Below are 17,500 nucleotides of genomic sequence, written 5' to 3'. Positions count from 1 at the left end.
CTCTCTCTCTCTCTCTCTCTCTCTCTCTCTCTCCTCTCTCTCTCTCTCTCTCTCTCTCTCTCTCTCTCTCTCTCTCTCTCTCTCTCTCTCTCTCTCTCAACAAAAGGCAGAGAATACCACTAACACAATTCTTTTCCCTGTGTGTGCGCTATCTCCATCACATAACAAATTAAAAATAACCACACTCAGTACAGTGCGTGTTCAAAATTACTTCATCTTTAATAGACTTTTACAGTGCGGGATGAGAGAAGCCAGAATGGGCAGCCCTGATCCCTAGAAAGCCGTCAGTGAATTGAAAACATGCACCTCGCGTCCATAACAAGCGGCAGCGAAGGCACAGTTAGAACACACGAGTCAAATGTAATAGCAGATGTTCGTTAATTAAATTTTTCACCATGTCAACTGCTTTTGTCATGTAATCCCGTCCGCTGCTGCCACCACCACCGCCACTACCACCATCAGGACGGCATACGTCACTAAACGAGTATCATGAACACACTGCCTCTATCAGCAATACATTTCTGTTTTTTTGCTGTTGCTGCTACTACTATTATTACTACTGCTACTGTTATTGCTACTATTGCTACTACTACTACTACTACTACTACTACTACTGGTACAACAACAACAACAAACTAATAATAACAATAATAATACCACCACTGCATAACCGATGTCACTGAAATATTGCCATCATTCCTTTTTCATCACCTCAGTTCTTCTTCCTCGCTCTCTCCGTTTCATCCTTCACTCTACATGTTTTAATATCCAGGAGTACACTCACTCATGCACGCACACACGCACTCACGCATGCTCGCACACACGCACTCACGCGACCACACAACTCATAAACATAATGATGATAATTTTGCCTCACCCAAACGCCCGTTCTCTGTAATTATTTCATCCATTTTTTCCAGTTTGTTTTTCATAATACGATAAACATGGATTCTCCAAAGTTTTTTTTTTTTAGCTTGTCTTGTAAATTAAGAAAATAATGATATACTTGATTTATTTATTTTTATTTATTTCTTTTTTTTTTTTTGCTTTTCATTCACTTCATTGGCTCGAATTTCACGAAGCAAATATTCCAGTATTGCTTTCACTTTCATTTGTCTATTTCCTTTTATTTACTAAGTACAATGACAAACCAATTAGTGGCCAATCATAACTCACTGCTTTTCTTTTATATTCTATCTAGTTTATTTACCTCCCCCGTGATCGAGTCTCTTATTCTCTGTATCCCCACAACTCCCTTTCTCTTTGCCGTTCAGCTGCCATTGTTTAGATCTGTATTTTTAAGGCGTATTTTCCCCCACGTCGGTCAGTCAGTTTGTCTTTCTGTCGTCTGTGTGTGTCGTGTGCATCATCTCCCTTTACTTTGTCTCCCTTCCTGCGCTTTCTCTTTCCTTGTCTCCTTCCCTCGGTCGTTCCTCTCATTTCTCCTCTCGTGTCTCTCTTTCGTATTCCTTTCATCCTGTTGTAAAGCTTTTGTCGGCAATGTTTTTATAGAGCAAAATGCCCCTTTCCCTTGTGTCTTTCATGTCACTGTATTTTTTTTAATCTCTTTTTTCGTGTTTGTATATATCTCTTTTTCTTTTTTAGCATTTTATCATAAGCTAATTTCTGCGATCCTTTGATCTGTGTCAGCATTTGCTTTCCGTTATTAATCATTCATTTTTCCCCCATTCACGTTCATCCAGCACTCGCATTGCACTACAAAGCGATATCAAACGGATTTCCTTACGAATGCGCTTCCTTTTTACTTCTTTCTCTGCCTCCTCTTGGTTTACCCGGTAAGACCAACGCTCGGGGCGCCCAATATACCCTTGACCAGCACGCCTTGTTTGTGCAGCAACGAGCCGCCTTTCCTCTACCCGCCGGGCATTCCTGGGGTTCTCGTATAGTTCGCGGTGCTGTGGGTGGGCGATGTCCATTATGAACAGGAGATATTAATGGACTCGTGAATGTAATTAGTGGGAGATGGGACGAAAGAACACGCCCATTGGTTAGTTATGGAGGCAAACTTATCTGTGTTGTGGCTCTGAAGGTATTTAAGCGTTGTCTTTTTATTACTTACGTACATTAGTGAATTAGGTTAGGTTTGATATGTATTCATGTAATGTGACTCGAAATTAGTGGGTGAGACGAAAGAACACGCCCATTAGTTGGTAATGGAGGTAGACTTTTATGCATGTAGTGTGGCTCTGAAGGTGTTTGTTTATTACTTGTATTTATGAGTTAGGTTAGGTTAGATTAATACGAGTACATGTGTGTCGGACTCGTAAGCAGTGGGGGATGAGACGGAAGAGCACGCCCATTGGTTGGTTATGGAGGCAAACATTGATATGTCCAGTGGATTTGAGGGTGTTCCTGTTCTGTTTATCACTTACATGAGTTGGGTAAAGTTAGATTTAAGTGCATGTACTGAGATTCGTAATTGGTGGGAAGTGAGACGGAAAAACCCTTTCATTAGGTGACTAGAGGCAAAGTTTTATTTATTAGCAATGAATATAAGGGCATTTACGTTATCCTCTGTTTATTATTTGTATCTATTAGTTATCTGCTCAATTACAGTATTTATTTAACTCAAATTTCAAGAGTCTCTGCCGTCTCTCATTACAACGACGCGGCTTTCCTCTCTCCCGCCACAGTCTAGGATCCTGTGTGTGTGTGTGTGTGAAATGACAAGCCTGGCCGGGACAAATTACTGAGTGAAAGTTTGGTGGAGAACTGAGTAAAATTTGTTCGTGTAATCATCCTGAATCTGATTGAAGGTTTAAGTTGATTTTGAAGCAGCGACAACAGACAGCGAGTAATGTGGATGGCTTTACTGGTTAATGGTTTGAAGAGATGTTTTTTTTATCTTTTTTTGCTTTATAATTGCACAATGTGAAAACACACACACACACACACACACACACACACACACACACACACACACACACACACACACACACACACACACACACACACACACACACACACACACACACACACACACACACACACACACACACACACACACACACACACACACACACACACACACACACACACACACACACACACACACACACACACACACACACACACACACACACACACACACACACACACACACACACACACACACACACACACACACACACACACACACACACACACACACACACACACACACACACACACACACACACACACACACACACACACACACACACACACACACACACACACACACACACACACACACACACACACACACACACACACACACACACACACACACACACACACACACACACACACACACACACACACACACACACACACACACACACACACACACACACACACACACACACACACACACACACACACACACACACACACACACACACACACACACACACACACACACACACACACACACACACACACACACACACACACACACACACACACACACACACACACACACACACACACACACACACACACACACACACACACACACACACACACACACACACACACACACACACACACACACACACACACACACACACACACACACACACACACACACACACACACACACACACACACACACACACACACACACACACACACACACACACACACACACACACACACACACACACACACACACACACACACACACACACACACACACACACACACACACACACACACACACACACACACACACACACACACACACACACACACACACACACACACACACACACACACACACACACACACACACACACACACACACACACACACACACACACACACACACACACACACACACACACACACACACACACACACACACACACACACACACACACACACACACACACACACACACACACACACACACACACACACACATTCTCTCTCTCTCTCTCTCTCTCTCTCTCTCAGGAGTGCAAGTAAAAATAGCAGTCGCTGGACTCTGGAAAACCAAGGTATTCCAGTACACTCATCCTCGCGGGATAAACATTTCCAGTGATATCTACTGTTGGAAATATTTGGAGAGGAAAGTTTGCCGCGTGTGTTCTTTCTTGTGTTTAAAAAAATTCTTGATTAATAAATATCAGCGTGCATGAGACAGACAGACAGACAGACAGACAGGACAGACAGAGACAGAGAGGGAAATAGCAAAACAACATTGGATACTTTCAAGATAAAAAAAAAAATGCAAAACTGAAGTTGACGAGAGGAAATGAGTGAACGAACTTTGGTGGGTAATTTTCAGTCCTGTTTCATGCGAAGCTTCCACTCGCTTTGACTAAGTGGAGTTACACGTCCGCTTGTTCTGTCGAGGTGAAATGGAGTGTGTAGGAACAGCAGAAGCCACTCAGTCTTCCAGCGTTGGACAGGTGGCCGCGCGCTGAGCCTCCGAGGATATTAAGGAAGAGAAAAAAGGCAGGATGGATGGATGGACAGGTATGAGAAGAGGAAAGGCTGGAGGAATGGATGGATAGGTATGAGGGGAGGAAAGGCTGGAAGGATGGACAGGCATGAGGAGAGGGAATGCTGGAGGGATGGATGGACAGGAGAGAAGTAGAGAAGATAGGAGTAGATAATAACGATGAATTTAGAGGTAGTTAAAAGAGAAAAGGAGAAATGAGAACGAAAAAGAGTAAGGTGGAATGTAAACTCCTTTAGTTAAAGAAAAAAAATGTTAGAGGGATAGACAGACAGGTATGAGAGAAGGAGACGAAAGGACGAAAGAGTAGATAATAGAGAAGGATTTAGAGATACTTCAAGAGAAAAGTGAGGGCGAAAAGAGTAAAGTGGAATATAAACTCCCTTAATTAAGAAGCTGTTCATGTTATAAAAAAATATTTCCACTTTTTGTTCATTGATTTATTGCTTCACGTAGGCATTTTTTTTTTTTTTTTTTTGGGGGGGGGGAGGGTGGCGCAAGTTATTCGTTCTAAAGATCGCTGGGAAAATTCACACCGACAAATCAGGAATTCCTCAGTGTGTGTTGGACGAGGGAGGGAATACAATGTAGCGAGATACGTCTTGTCCTTTCTTACATTCACGTGTGTGTGTATCTAAAGAAACCTTCCACGCTTTTGTTATGGATGTCATCAGGAAGGACACGCGTGCTCATGCACACACACACGCACACACACACACACACACACACACACACACACACACACACACACACACACACACACACACACACACACACACACACACACACTCTCAATCAACAAATGCACACTGGCAGGCACATTTTGTTATTGACATGCAAATATTTTTCTTGCGACTTTTCAGTCAATATAATAGGAATTTTTTGTAGTGTATGGTTTTCGTGCGCTTTGTGTGTGTGTGTGTGTGTGTGTGTGTGTGTGTAATAGCATTAGTAATAGTGAGAGGAGGAGGAGAAGAAAAGAAAGGAGAGGAGGGGACATAGTATAATTGTTGGTTAGTCTTTCCCGATCGATAAAAGCGGCTTGGCGATGGATGGTGACCCAGTGTGGGCGCGATACTTTCCACCTGTGAGCCACTGAGCCGCTGACCCGATTATCCGCGCCTGGCTTCTCACGGCCTCCATGAGAATACCGATCAATATGTCCTCTCCTTGGCTTATATATTGCAAGATTTCCCGTGCCAAGTATTTTCATTTGTCGTGCAGTATATCACCCCTGGTTTCCTAATGCTTGGCGACACCTGAGAAATGACTTGACATCACTCTTTGTAATGGAATGTCCGACTTAATAACGCATGGTCATCAGGAGGGAGATGAGGTCCACTTCTCCCTTGCAAGATTCCTCCCCTTGCCATAAACGTTGCACTCTTCGCCTCGCATATTGCATGATTCCATAAACCGAGCTTCCATCATCGGCCTGACACAAGACTGTCCCTCGCCGCCAACTCCCCTTGTCCGTACCCGCCCTGTCCGCCCACCGCCGCTGACTGGTGCCAAAAACGGTCCGAATCAGAGCTTCCCCGCTCCCTGAAACGGCGTTATTCTAGTTCTGTGAGGCGCGGTGGGTCCATGTGACTGTGAGAGCACCATAGGACCTCGTGCATGACGTCACCTCCACCACGCGACGCCCCCAGTAGCGGCAGTGGCGGTCGATCCTCGTTGCCTCCTCTGTGTCGTCGCCTCGCCAGACAACCACCACGGCGGTCTCATATGCAGTTCCTCAGTCTTAGATCAGCAAGCACCGGCATCTCGCGGCTGAAAGAGGTCGTGGAGGACTCGAAACCGCCAGCCAAAACACATGACATGGCGTGGCTGCTCTTCTGTGGCTGACACGAGACTGAGGGTGTGGTCTCGCGGATCTGGACGAGTGTCATGTGTGGCGGTAGTGTTGTGTTTATCACGGTGAGCCAATACCTCCCTGCCACTAGCAACCAGCACGTTAATTTCTTCACTTATTACATCGATGTGTTCCTGAATGGCGTGGCGATAAGTATGACGATAATGATGATGACAGTATTGGGAGAAGTGATGAACAGGATCGCATTCACCTTGGCATTCAACAACGAGGACGACTAATGAAGCCTTGCACTTAGTATCGCTGAAAACATTTTTTTCTTACTATTGGTGACAGACCTCTGAGTAGGAAAGCCATCAGTCTGAAAGATCTGTGGTGTAATGACTGTGTGCAGGCTGAGGTGTGGCGGCCTGTCCACTTATCACACTTCCCGCCATATGTTAAGGCCTGGGGAGTGGATGTCGTGTTGGTGCTGAGCGAAAGGCCGCTGGTGCCTTGTCTTCACGCTACACAGTGAGGGCCGCCGCCTTGTGCTCCCCGAGGAAATGAAGCCCCAAGAAGCACTTTGTGGGGCGCCTGCGGGTGGTGCAGTGCAGGTCCCTCTGTGGCGGGGCGGAAGATCCTTTGTGTCGGTAGGAGTGAAGATCCCATCGTCTGACGTGCTCGCCCGGCGTTCCTTTACGTGACTTCACTGTTTGGATTTAGCTCGAAAAACGTTGGATTTTCCCTTGAAAAGATAACTTGCCGAGCCTTATTATGACGGATGTTCCTTCGTTGCCTGAGAAGCTAAAATTATGATCCGAAATTTTTCGGTGAAAACTATTAGTGGAATTAAAGCGCGTGCATTCCTGCCGCACTAACCCGAAGTTCCACTAGAACTTGATGAGAGACAAGAATGTTGGGTAAATTAATGGGTGAGCTCCCAGTGCAATCATATGCAGCCTGTCCGCCGAGCTGCCTGCTAATGGCCGGGCAGTGGTCAAGGATGAGCGGCGGAGGCAGCCTGGGAGTGTTCACCTCCCCTGAAGACTCCAAGAGGAATGTAAACAAATTTTCTCCTCGACTCACCCACCGCGGGGCGCCAGCCGGAGCATAAATGGCGTGTCGTTGCAGATCTATTGCAAGTTTTCGCGTGAATTTGTTGCCGTGCAGTTTCGAGGAAAAAAAAAACTCCAATTAGAAAATGTGACAATAAAGAAAAGTCAGGCACGGGATCAAGGCAGACTTTGTGCAGTGCTGGCGTGTGGCACCTTCATCATGAGATAATCCCTTGATAGTTCCTCAAGTTATTAAGCCGAGGCTGCCGCACCCGATCCACCTTCCCCCATTCTTGCTCCGGGTCTTTGTGGCACCTTAGCGGAGTCCTGCAACACTCCCCTCCCCTCCCTTCCCCTCCCCCGCGCCACCTTGAAGGAGACGCCTTTGAAGTCAGTGGAAGCAGAGTCCTTGGAGAAAAACGAGTGACACTTGCGGAAGGTCAAGTTTAAGACGCGCCTCAGTACACACGTCCCCACCCTGCCCCAGTCCTTCGCGCTCTCTCCAATTCCCACGTTCCCAAATCCCGCTGGTGCCTTGTGTCCTTCACTTTCTTCAGTCCCTTAGGTCCGCCGCGCGCCTCCCGACTCACTGCGTGTCTCCCGGCGGTCCGCGTGTGTCTGTGAAGTCTGCACGTCACTCACGAGTCAAGACGGACCCCGGTCACTCAATATTTCTCGCACTTACGTCATATAAAAGGAGCTTGAATATTCAGATAAAAGTTCGTCTTTCTTAATATCAACGTGACAATATTCAAAGCAGGAGTCGAAGTTTCATACACTTGGAGGTAAAAGAAGTTGGAGGAGGAGGAGGAGGAGGAGGAGGAGGAGGAGGAGAGGCCTGAGCAGGCAAGGAAGGCAAAGGTTAACCGAAGAAAATAAAAGGAGACACAGACGAAAGAATGAAAGGCAGAAAAGCGAAGAGCCAGGAGGAACGGAAGAAAGAGAAATGAACCGTGCGAAGGCAAAGGAAATAAGGGGAAAGGAAAGAACGAGGAGGGACGACAGAGAGAGGGAGAATCGAGGGACATGAGTGAGAGTGAGGAAGAGGGAGCTAGGGAATAACATGGTGGCGCGAGGAATTCTCGTGAGGAAATGTGAGAACCAGTGAGAAAGAGAGGAAAGAGAGAGCGAGGGGGGTGAGTGGGTGGTGGGATGGGTGGCAGGGAAGGGAGGAAGGAGCGGCCACGGTGAATACGGAAGTTGATAAGATATGAGGCAGCGGTCAGGGAGGGAGGAGGGAAGGTTGCACGGACATGACAGGTGTAGGAAATGACGCGTTTGTATCATGTACGCTGGCGCGGGAAGAGGACAGTTATGGGCGCCTTGTAATGTGTTGATTTTTCTTTATATTCTTTGCACAATGTTGTAAAGGGTAGAGTTTGCTGAGAGATGCCTTGGCTTACTACTGCACCACACACACACACACACACATATACACACACACACACACACACACACACACACACACACACACACACACACACACACACACACACACACACACACACACACACACACACACACACACACACACACACACACACACACATATACAGCTCTCGTCAAGCCAATTTAAGTCCTAATGATCCCTCCTTTTTTTCTTTTTTTTCTTCACTTCAGTAATAAATGAAGCCTTTGTTTATTTCCTCAGCGGTCAAACTCCAACTTTTCTTCTCATTTGTGGTCATTTCCGCCCAAGAATTTATATTAACGTTTTCTTTTCCTTCCTTCCTTCTTCTCCTCCTCCTCCTTCCTCCTCTTCCTCCCAAATTTTCCTCATATCTTTCCCATCTTTCCTCATCATATTTTTCTCATACTTTCTTCCCGTTCTCTTTCCCCATCATCTTTATACCTTCTCCTGCTCCCTCCTCCCATCGTCCTCCACCTCCTCTACTACCACCACCATCTCCCCCTCCTCCTCCTCCTCCTCCTTCTCCTCCTCCTCCTCCTCGCTCGCGTTTTTTTATATTTGCTTTCCTTTGCACGTTTCCTTCTTTGGTGTTTGCTGGAAATCTTTTACGTTTAGCACAAGGAATTTCGTTCTCCCTGCACGTTTGATTCAGTAATTAAGTTTAGCAAGCCTTGTTTATAAATTTACTATGGCTGTTCTGATGGTATCGATTGTGTGTGTGTGTGTGTGTGTGTGTGTGTGTGTGTGTGTGTGTGTGTGGGGAGGGGGAGAGGAGGTTGCTTTCTTTCCCTTGCAGTGTTTCTGAGGTATCAATAGCAATAAATAAGGACAACAGCTACCAGAAAGTCAAATCAGTTTATCGCTGCTGGGTCAGGTAAGCATCATTTGTCATCACGTCATCCCCGTACGTAGAAGAAACCGTCGAGCAAGTACATTACAGTATATACTTAATTAACTAATGTGTGCATGATTGAATTGCCATCGAGGATCAGCTTTGACGTATAAAGCATTGAATATATTGCCATCATTGTTCTCGTTCTTCACTCACCTGTTTTTAAAAGAAGCAGAAATGATCCCTTTGTCTCCTTTCATTCCTTTTCAGTCACTTTTTTAGTATAGTTATCCCCACTACTACTACTACTACGTTGGTCCCCGCAAATTTTTATCACCCGCTTCAAAGAAAAAAAGGAAAATGAAAAAAAAGAAAAACATCCTGTTCTTCATATATATTGTTAATCCCGTTGTATGATGTCTTTTCGTGTTATAAGCAGTTATGTATTTGTTTATTGTTGATGTATTTATTGCGTTTGGTGTTTTTACTTGTTTTATTTAATTATTTAATGATCTAATGGATTGGATTTATTTGCACTGTCCATTCCCACTATTTTCATCATTTTAATCTAAAAAATACAAAAAAAAATATGTATAAAATAACAACAGCTTATTTCCTTCGTTCCCCACTCTCTCTCTCTCTCTCTCTCGCTCTCGCTCTCTTGTTTTTCCTCGCCCTCTCCCGCGTCCTGAGTTCAGTCGCATCTCTCAGTTTCTCTATTAGGACCATTTCATAAACTTCTCCCTGCAGACCGTGTGAGAAATAGGTGCCAATACTTCACGTTCTCCCCTCGCTCAGCCTTGTCATAATTCAGAGGAACAGTCCCAGCCCTTCTGCAGCCCTTCGTCGTTTATTTCAGCTCCCGCCGCACTGGACACCCCCTTGCACACCTCTGCCTCTTCTCTTCTCTCTGTCTTTCTCTCTCTCTCCCTCTTCTTCCTCTGTCTCTGTCCCTTAGTGCAATTCCCGACCTGTGAAATGACGTGTTGTGTTGGCGTTCCCTGTGTCTCCTCGATAAGCTGTGCGGGTCTTCTTCCCTATTGTCTTGTTCCCTTGCCATACCATGTACCGTACCTTTGTAGTGGGTTTGCTATCGTACCTCCTCCTGGTGGTGGTGTACGCACATGGATTGGCTGATAAACGTGTGGTATATACTTAGGAAGTGGTTTTTATTTGTATTATTTTTATTTTTATTTTTTTTTTCGTCTGTGATTCTTGTTTTGTATTATACGAGGATCCGTAACAGTTAGATTTGTCTAGATTTTTTTGTGGCATTTCTATAAATTCTTCACGTAATTTTGTAAAGTATCATGGTCTCTGGCATGCCTTTGTGTGTGTGTGTGTGTGTGTGTGTGTGTGTGTGTGTGTGTGTGTGTTTGTGTGTGTGTGTCTTTGTTCGTGGCTTGACATTCCGGTGGACTTAAACAAAAGGTGAGATAAAAGAAAAACACATAACTGACATGAAAAGTGTCGCCTTGAAGGTTTGGAGGGAGCGGCGGTGAGAGGGAAGGAAGGAGGGGAGCAGGAAGAACAGTGATCGGAAAAGAAAAGTAAAAGAATCCTTCAAAACGAAAGACAATGAAATATAAAGATGGGAGTGACTGTCAGGTAGCATCTGCTCGATTAAGTTTCCTGGAGGTGAGAGAGAGAGAGAGAGAGAGAGAGAGAGAGAGAGAGAGAGAGAGAGAGAGAGAGAGAAAGTTCGACAGTTATGTGTGAAAAGTTTCCTCTAAGTGGTAAATGTCAGACTTTGAAAGGAAAGATGAACAGATGGTGTGTCTTTACCGTCGCCACTGATACCCTATGAATGTGAGATTTCTAGCACGTGTGTGTGTGTGTGTGTGTGTGTGTGTGTGTGTGTGTGTGTGTGGCACGGGAAGTTTTGCCTCCATTCCTTTCTATTTGAAGACCCTCGCCGTTGCATTAGTTTGAACTTACATCAAAACTGTAGGCGATGTTTTCCAGGACAAGAATTCTGATGTTGGTTTTGCGTCTTTCAGTGTTTCCGTCCTAGGAATCGCGCCAAGCTGAATTAGTAGAGAGTTTTCATAATTTTATTTGAATTGTAAAGATACTGAGTTTGCTACACCTCTCCCATTAAGCACCGGATGAAGAGCGCTAAGTTGCACGAAAAAAATATATATATATATTATAAATGTGTTTTTTATATTATTGCAGTTAGAAAAATGTTAAATGTTTTTTTTTCATGTATTTAGTGATATGGAAGGCTCTTTTATTTAGTCTCATCATAAAATCTCCATGATTTCTTTAGAAACTCGGAAAAAAGTGCATGATTAATGTTTTTCTTTCCCTTCCTTTCTTTTTTCCTCTAAGTGTATACGTGTGATAATTACGCTTTAGATTGCAATCGTAAAAAAGAAATAGAACTCAATGAAAACTTGAATGAAGAATAAAATATCCAAAAAATCATTTTATTGAGAAGAACGAATATATTTCCACGTAATGGAAAGAAATAATTAAGAAAGAGAAGAAAAATCCAGTCCACTTATCTGACTCACGTCCAATGCATAGAAAATGAACTCGAACTCTGAAGAGGAAAATGAAAAGTTCACGAAACGAAGAAAGTTAAGACGACAACAACAACAAAGGTAATTCGAGAGAGTAAATGCCGCGAGGGTGTGGGAGACGGTCCACCACGAGAAAAATGTCACACTGGAAAACCACGCTTCCTATTTTACAGCATCTGATTTTTTGTTCTCTTTGTACAATTTGTCATTTGTTTTCATATAATTAGTTTACAATGTTTTACAGTTGATGGTTATAAAAGTAAAGTATCTACATTTTATTAAATTTCTTTAGCTTTTTTTCTCTTCATTGTAGTTTTGTTTGAAGTTGTTTTACTTTTTTTACAGTTTCTTATTTGGTTTCTTTTAATTAGTTTACAATATTTTACAGTTTACGGTTATAAAAGAATTATAATTAGTTTACAATATTTTACAGTTTACGGTTACAAAACAAACAACAGTTTCCACATTTTCCTGATTTATTTCCTGTTCTTGTTTTTTTTTTTATTGTAGTTTTCTGTGAAGTTGTTCCATTCGAGTTTTCTGATTTCTTCAATTATTTATTTTTTAAATTATATTTAGCTTCTTATAATTCATTTCAAGTATTTTCACTTTATTTTTGTTTCTTTATTTTACACTTTATTTATTTTTTCTTTAGCTATGTTTTGAGTTTTCACAACATATCTTTTAATTTTCTATCTTATCAATTTTTATACACAATGTTCACGGTCTTTACGTGTTCGCGTTATCCAGGCAAGCGCAAAGCCCAGGTGTTCATGCCACGCAGGAAGTGCTGCCGCAACCAATGCATTGTGAGAGACGCGGAATAGTAAATATCACACTGGCAAACAACATTATTGTACTTTTTAATCCAGTTGGCGCGTTAATCTGCATAGAGTAGTGTGTGTGTGTGTGTGTGTGTGTGTGTGTGTGTGTGTGTGTGTGTGTGTGTGTGTGTGTGTGTGTGCACGCGCGCGCGCGAGGCGTGGGGAGAGGCAGGAAGGTTAATGCGCATTAGGAGATTTAATCTAACGAAATAGGCCGCATTTACATGGTGGGGGAGTAAATGTATTCTTACGATACGGCGAAACACTCAATGCATTGCAGTGTCTGTTTTACCGAAATGACGCGGAAAAAAGAAACGCATTGCCTGCACTCCAGTAATGCATGTGCTAGGAAGTGTACAAATGGAATGACATACAAGAAATCGAGAGTAATAACTGTTGCTTATTAACTTTTACCACCCGCGATTCAGTGTCAGTAGTTCTCTATAAGCGCAAGTAACGAAAAGATCATAACAAGGAACTTGAACTCTTTGACTGCTGTTAGGTTAGGTTAGGTTGTTTGCAAGTTCTTAGTCCTTTCATCGCTAGACATTTTTCGCACATTCAATTATAACTTTCTAATTTTGTGTCTGTTAAAAGTGTTATTGCATAGGAAAAGATTGATGTAACTTCTCTTATTGAGTCCATGCAAATCATCTCTATCAGCGTTTCCAGTGTCAAAGAGCGTCATAGTAGTAAAGAAAATAAAAGAGAATGAGAAGTTTATGGATAGGGATGATAGATGGATGTGGGTCTATGTGCTTCGTAAAGGGACTGACAGGAGTAGACCCGATTTTTTTTTTTTGTTCCGGCTTCTTTTGGAATCATGTGTTCTAAACCGTAGGGATTAATCGCAAAACAAGGTAATGGTCTTCTATCCCTCTTTTTTTCTGCTCTCTGCACCTCTTTTTCTTTATTATTTAGCTCAGTATATGGTGAAAATGGTACAATGAGTTGGATTTCGTCAGACCAAGAAGTATGTGTGTGTGTGTGTGTGTGTGTGTGTGTGTGTGTGTGTGTGTGTGGTGGACATTAACACAACAACTAAAGTCTTTACAGGAGACGACTCACTTGCCACCAGCCTGTAAGGAGCCAAGAGAACGGCCCTGCAGTTTGGCTGAAAGAGACTGCAGTAGGTTTGGCGCAGGCAGCCTTGTATGGATATCAGGCGGGCGGAGGGAGAGAGGGAGAGGCAGCTGGGGACCCCACGAGGTGCTGCCGCCGGTGTCATACTCGTCAATTACAACACGAGGTAAATCACGTTAGGCGGAATGGGGCCAGTAACATGTTTTAAAGTTCAACCATTAATATTACATGGTACAGTCGGTGCTAGAAGTTGAGTAACATAATACATTCACTTCCAATGTGTTTAATGCTCTCCCATAACCTTAAGTCTTCTCGTCTGCTCAGTCTCCTTACAGAGCGAGGTAACTTACTCTTTGGAAATCAGAGGGAGTAATGCACACTGGAAATGAGAGAATATTACCCTTCTTGACTGTACAGGTTCAAGGATAACCATGAATTTTCATGTAATCAGTGAGTTATGGATATATATTTTTTTAATGCTAGTTTAAGTTTTTAACCTCATAAAGCGATGAATTTTTTGCATGAAGGTTGTGATGGTTTAATATGGTGGTGCAGGATTCACTTTGAAGCGCAGCGCTAATGCCCACGTGGATCTGATTACTGGCGGGGTGATAAGCACATTCGTGAATTGTTTATATGATGTAATTAAACATAATTTATTGGATTATGAACAGGTTCAGACAGAAATCGAATTCATAGTTTTATATTGCGTAATTTGATCAACTTGGTCATCGAGATCAGAGAAACAATAGAAGCCTCTGGAGAAGGGTTGCGTCAGAGGTTCATTCCATATGCTGACATTTTTAATCATTTACACGGAGACTAAGGCTTGGGTCTCGCTACAGACGTGCAAGAGGGAGAAAAAAAAAATCAAAGGTCTTTGTTTTATGCTTAAAGGTAACAGAGGGAATCTCAAATGTAGTAAAGACATTTCTTTTCCTTTACCTTTTTGCTTATGCATTAGTTGTTTTACTTTTTTTTCTGACCATGTAGTATTCCCATATTCATTAATGAACTACAGCGTTAGTTGCGTCATCAAAGCTTTTTCCACATGCTGACGTGTTTAAGCATTCACACTAGTAGGGAGAAAAATCAAAGGTGTGTTCTCTTTTATAAATAAAGGTAAAGGAGAGAATCTCGATTGTAGTAAAGCCAGTTTAGTATTTTTTAATTAACCCGTTTTTACTATTTGTATTAATTGTTTTACTTTGTTTTCTTGTATTTGTCCGCGTATTTACGTATTTCATGATTAATTCGATGGCATATTTATTTATTTAAAATCTGATACACATCTCATCGTCCTACAATTTTAATGAAAGAATGAGATCACGACGTATAATCTCATATTGATACACAGGAGACTCAGACCAGACCAGCTCAGACCATAATAAGGAAGGATAGAGGCGTGTTTATTATCATTAGTCTCTTGCTACATTAATATCTTAGAGAGGCTGCACCGGTAGTGGCCAGTGGTACGCATGACGGGCCAGCACGCCTGGCAACTCTGGGTTCAATACTTATCTTGGTTATTTAAATCAGTCAGTCACGTATAGGTCACTGGAATCATTATTTACAAGCAGCCATTTAATTAACAGGTCTGGAAATATTAATACTGTGTTATTTTTCTTATGACCTCTCCTAGGTGTTGCATAATGAGTAAAGAACAAGTACCAGGAATTAGCAACATGACTTACTTGTCTAGTACAGAGTTGGAAGGTTCAGCAGCCTAGCAAGCATTTTATACCCCCTCTCTCTCTTCCTCATGTCCCTTCAAACAGGATTTTTTTTTTCTATTTCAACGGGATATTTTCCGTTATTGTTCGCTGAGAGACAAAGAAAAGTAAGCCTGAGACCCGCGCCCGTGAATCGTGTCAGTGCGAGGCTGGAGTTTGCATGAGAAGATGTTTTATGAGACACAAAAAAGCAAGCTCTGAAAATCTGTGTTTCGCCATTCCTCGTCTCTGCAGTGTACTTACAAGGGGGCTGCTCTGCCTCCCAACCCAGCTGCGCGAGAGTTAAGCTTCTTAGGCGCTCTCCCTCACAGCCCCTCTTGCCTCCCTCATTCCTCTTTCATTGTTAGGCAAAGGTAGGGAGGCAGCGCAAAGGAAACGTGGACGCCGCTGAGATAAAATGGGAAGGAAGAGGCTTGTGCCCCGCTTTAGGAAACATTTTCTTGAGACTCACGAAGAGGAGGGACCAAAGGCGAGCACTGACATCTCAAAAGCTAGCCAGGTCTTGAATGTATAAAACTGAAAACCGCTTCTGTAAATGTTCACTTTGCCCCCACAACCCGATGCTGCGAGGCACAACATGCGGTGGCAGATTTGTTGCTTCCCGCGAGACCAAACCCTGACCAAGAGAAAGTTTTACCGCCGTAACACACATGAGGTCTAGAAGTTTTGCGCCAGACTTGCCTCCTCCGACGCGCCGCCACCGCTGCGTCACTCTGGTCTGCACACTACTCTCCCTTTTTGAATGCTTTATGAACCGCTACTACTGCTTGTACATGATTGATTTTGTACGTGTATTTTGATATCTTTGTCTCTCTCTCTCTCTCTCTCTCTCTCTCTCTCTCTCTCTCTCTCTCTCTCTCTCTCTCTCTCTCTCTCTCTCTCTCTCTCTCTCTCTCTCTCTCTCTCTCTCTCTCTCTCTCTCTCTCTCTCTCTCTCTCTCTCTCTCTCTCTCTCTCTGTTTTGCATGCACGACTAAAATGGTGTATTATGTCCTGCCATGTAATTTTTTTTATTAACTTTGCATCATACATTTATACTTCGTGAAAATCTTGAAATTTCTAGCATGCATAAACAACCAAGATTAGTTTTTTTTTTCTTTTTTTCCTGATTATTTTCTTAAGCTTGTTGTTTTGGGATGATGATTCTTTTCTTTCCGGCAAAGGGTTCGTCTCTCCCACGACCTGATTCCCTCCTCGTCTCAGGAAGCATTGCTCAGAAGCTCCGTATTTTTAACGTATGTTTTTCCGCGGACACAAGAATAGCCAGTATATTAGTGGATACAACGCCACGTGTACACACACACACACACACACACACACACAAGGGAGAGGGAAAAATATTGCTGAGAGCCTCAAAACAGAGAGGTTTCTATTATTTTCCTCCCAAAGGAGATTATACTTCACTTTCCTCCCATATTCCTTGTTTCCTTATCCCCTTGCAGCCCATCACTTACCTCTCCCTCATCTCTCCCACCTCCCCTCTCACCTCACTCAGTGGCGTCTTCCTTGGCACATAGACACCAGTGATGCTTACATTAGCTGGAAATACTGGTAATATAGCAATCAGCGGACTCATACATCATTGTCTTAAAGTGTTTATATATTCTATGGTTGCTTTAAAATGTTCGTCTATATCTCTTTGTTCCTCTGTCTTTGTGTTTTGTTTGTCAATATGTCTCTCTCTCTCTCTCTCTCTCTCTCTCTCTCTCTCTCTCTCTCTCTCTCTCTCTCTCTCTCTCTCTCTCTCTCTCTCTCTCACTGTGTCACAAAGC

The 17,500-nt window shown here is 43.1% G+C and overlaps 1 protein-coding gene across 10 annotated transcripts in view; it reads left to right on the top strand.

Annotated features, from left to right (window-relative positions):
• Positions 1–17,500, top strand: part of LOC135112632 (uncharacterized) — a 93,436-nt gene that overhangs the window by 39,212 nt on the left and 36,724 nt on the right. For 8 of the 10 annotated variants that reach the window (XM_064027204.1, XM_064027206.1, XM_064027205.1 and 5 more), the window contains one exon: positions 13,970–14,162. The exons of 1 other annotated variant lie outside the window; for it this stretch is intronic. In XM_064027204.1, the coding sequence (XP_063883274.1) occupies positions 13,970–14,162 (193 nt within the window). Of the gene's footprint in view, positions 1–13,960; positions 14,163–17,500 lie in introns of all 10 variants that reach the window. One more of the 10 variants, XM_064027210.1, reaches the window with a different exon arrangement.

The sequence above is a fragment of the Scylla paramamosain genome, chromosome 24 (assembly GCF_035594125.1).
Source record: "Scylla paramamosain isolate STU-SP2022 chromosome 24, ASM3559412v1, whole genome shotgun sequence".
NCBI classification, from domain to species: Eukaryota; Metazoa; Arthropoda; class Malacostraca; order Decapoda; family Portunidae; genus Scylla; species Scylla paramamosain.
The sequence above is the reverse complement of the archived record's forward strand: the minus strand, read 5'-3'. Positions and strand labels throughout refer to the sequence as shown.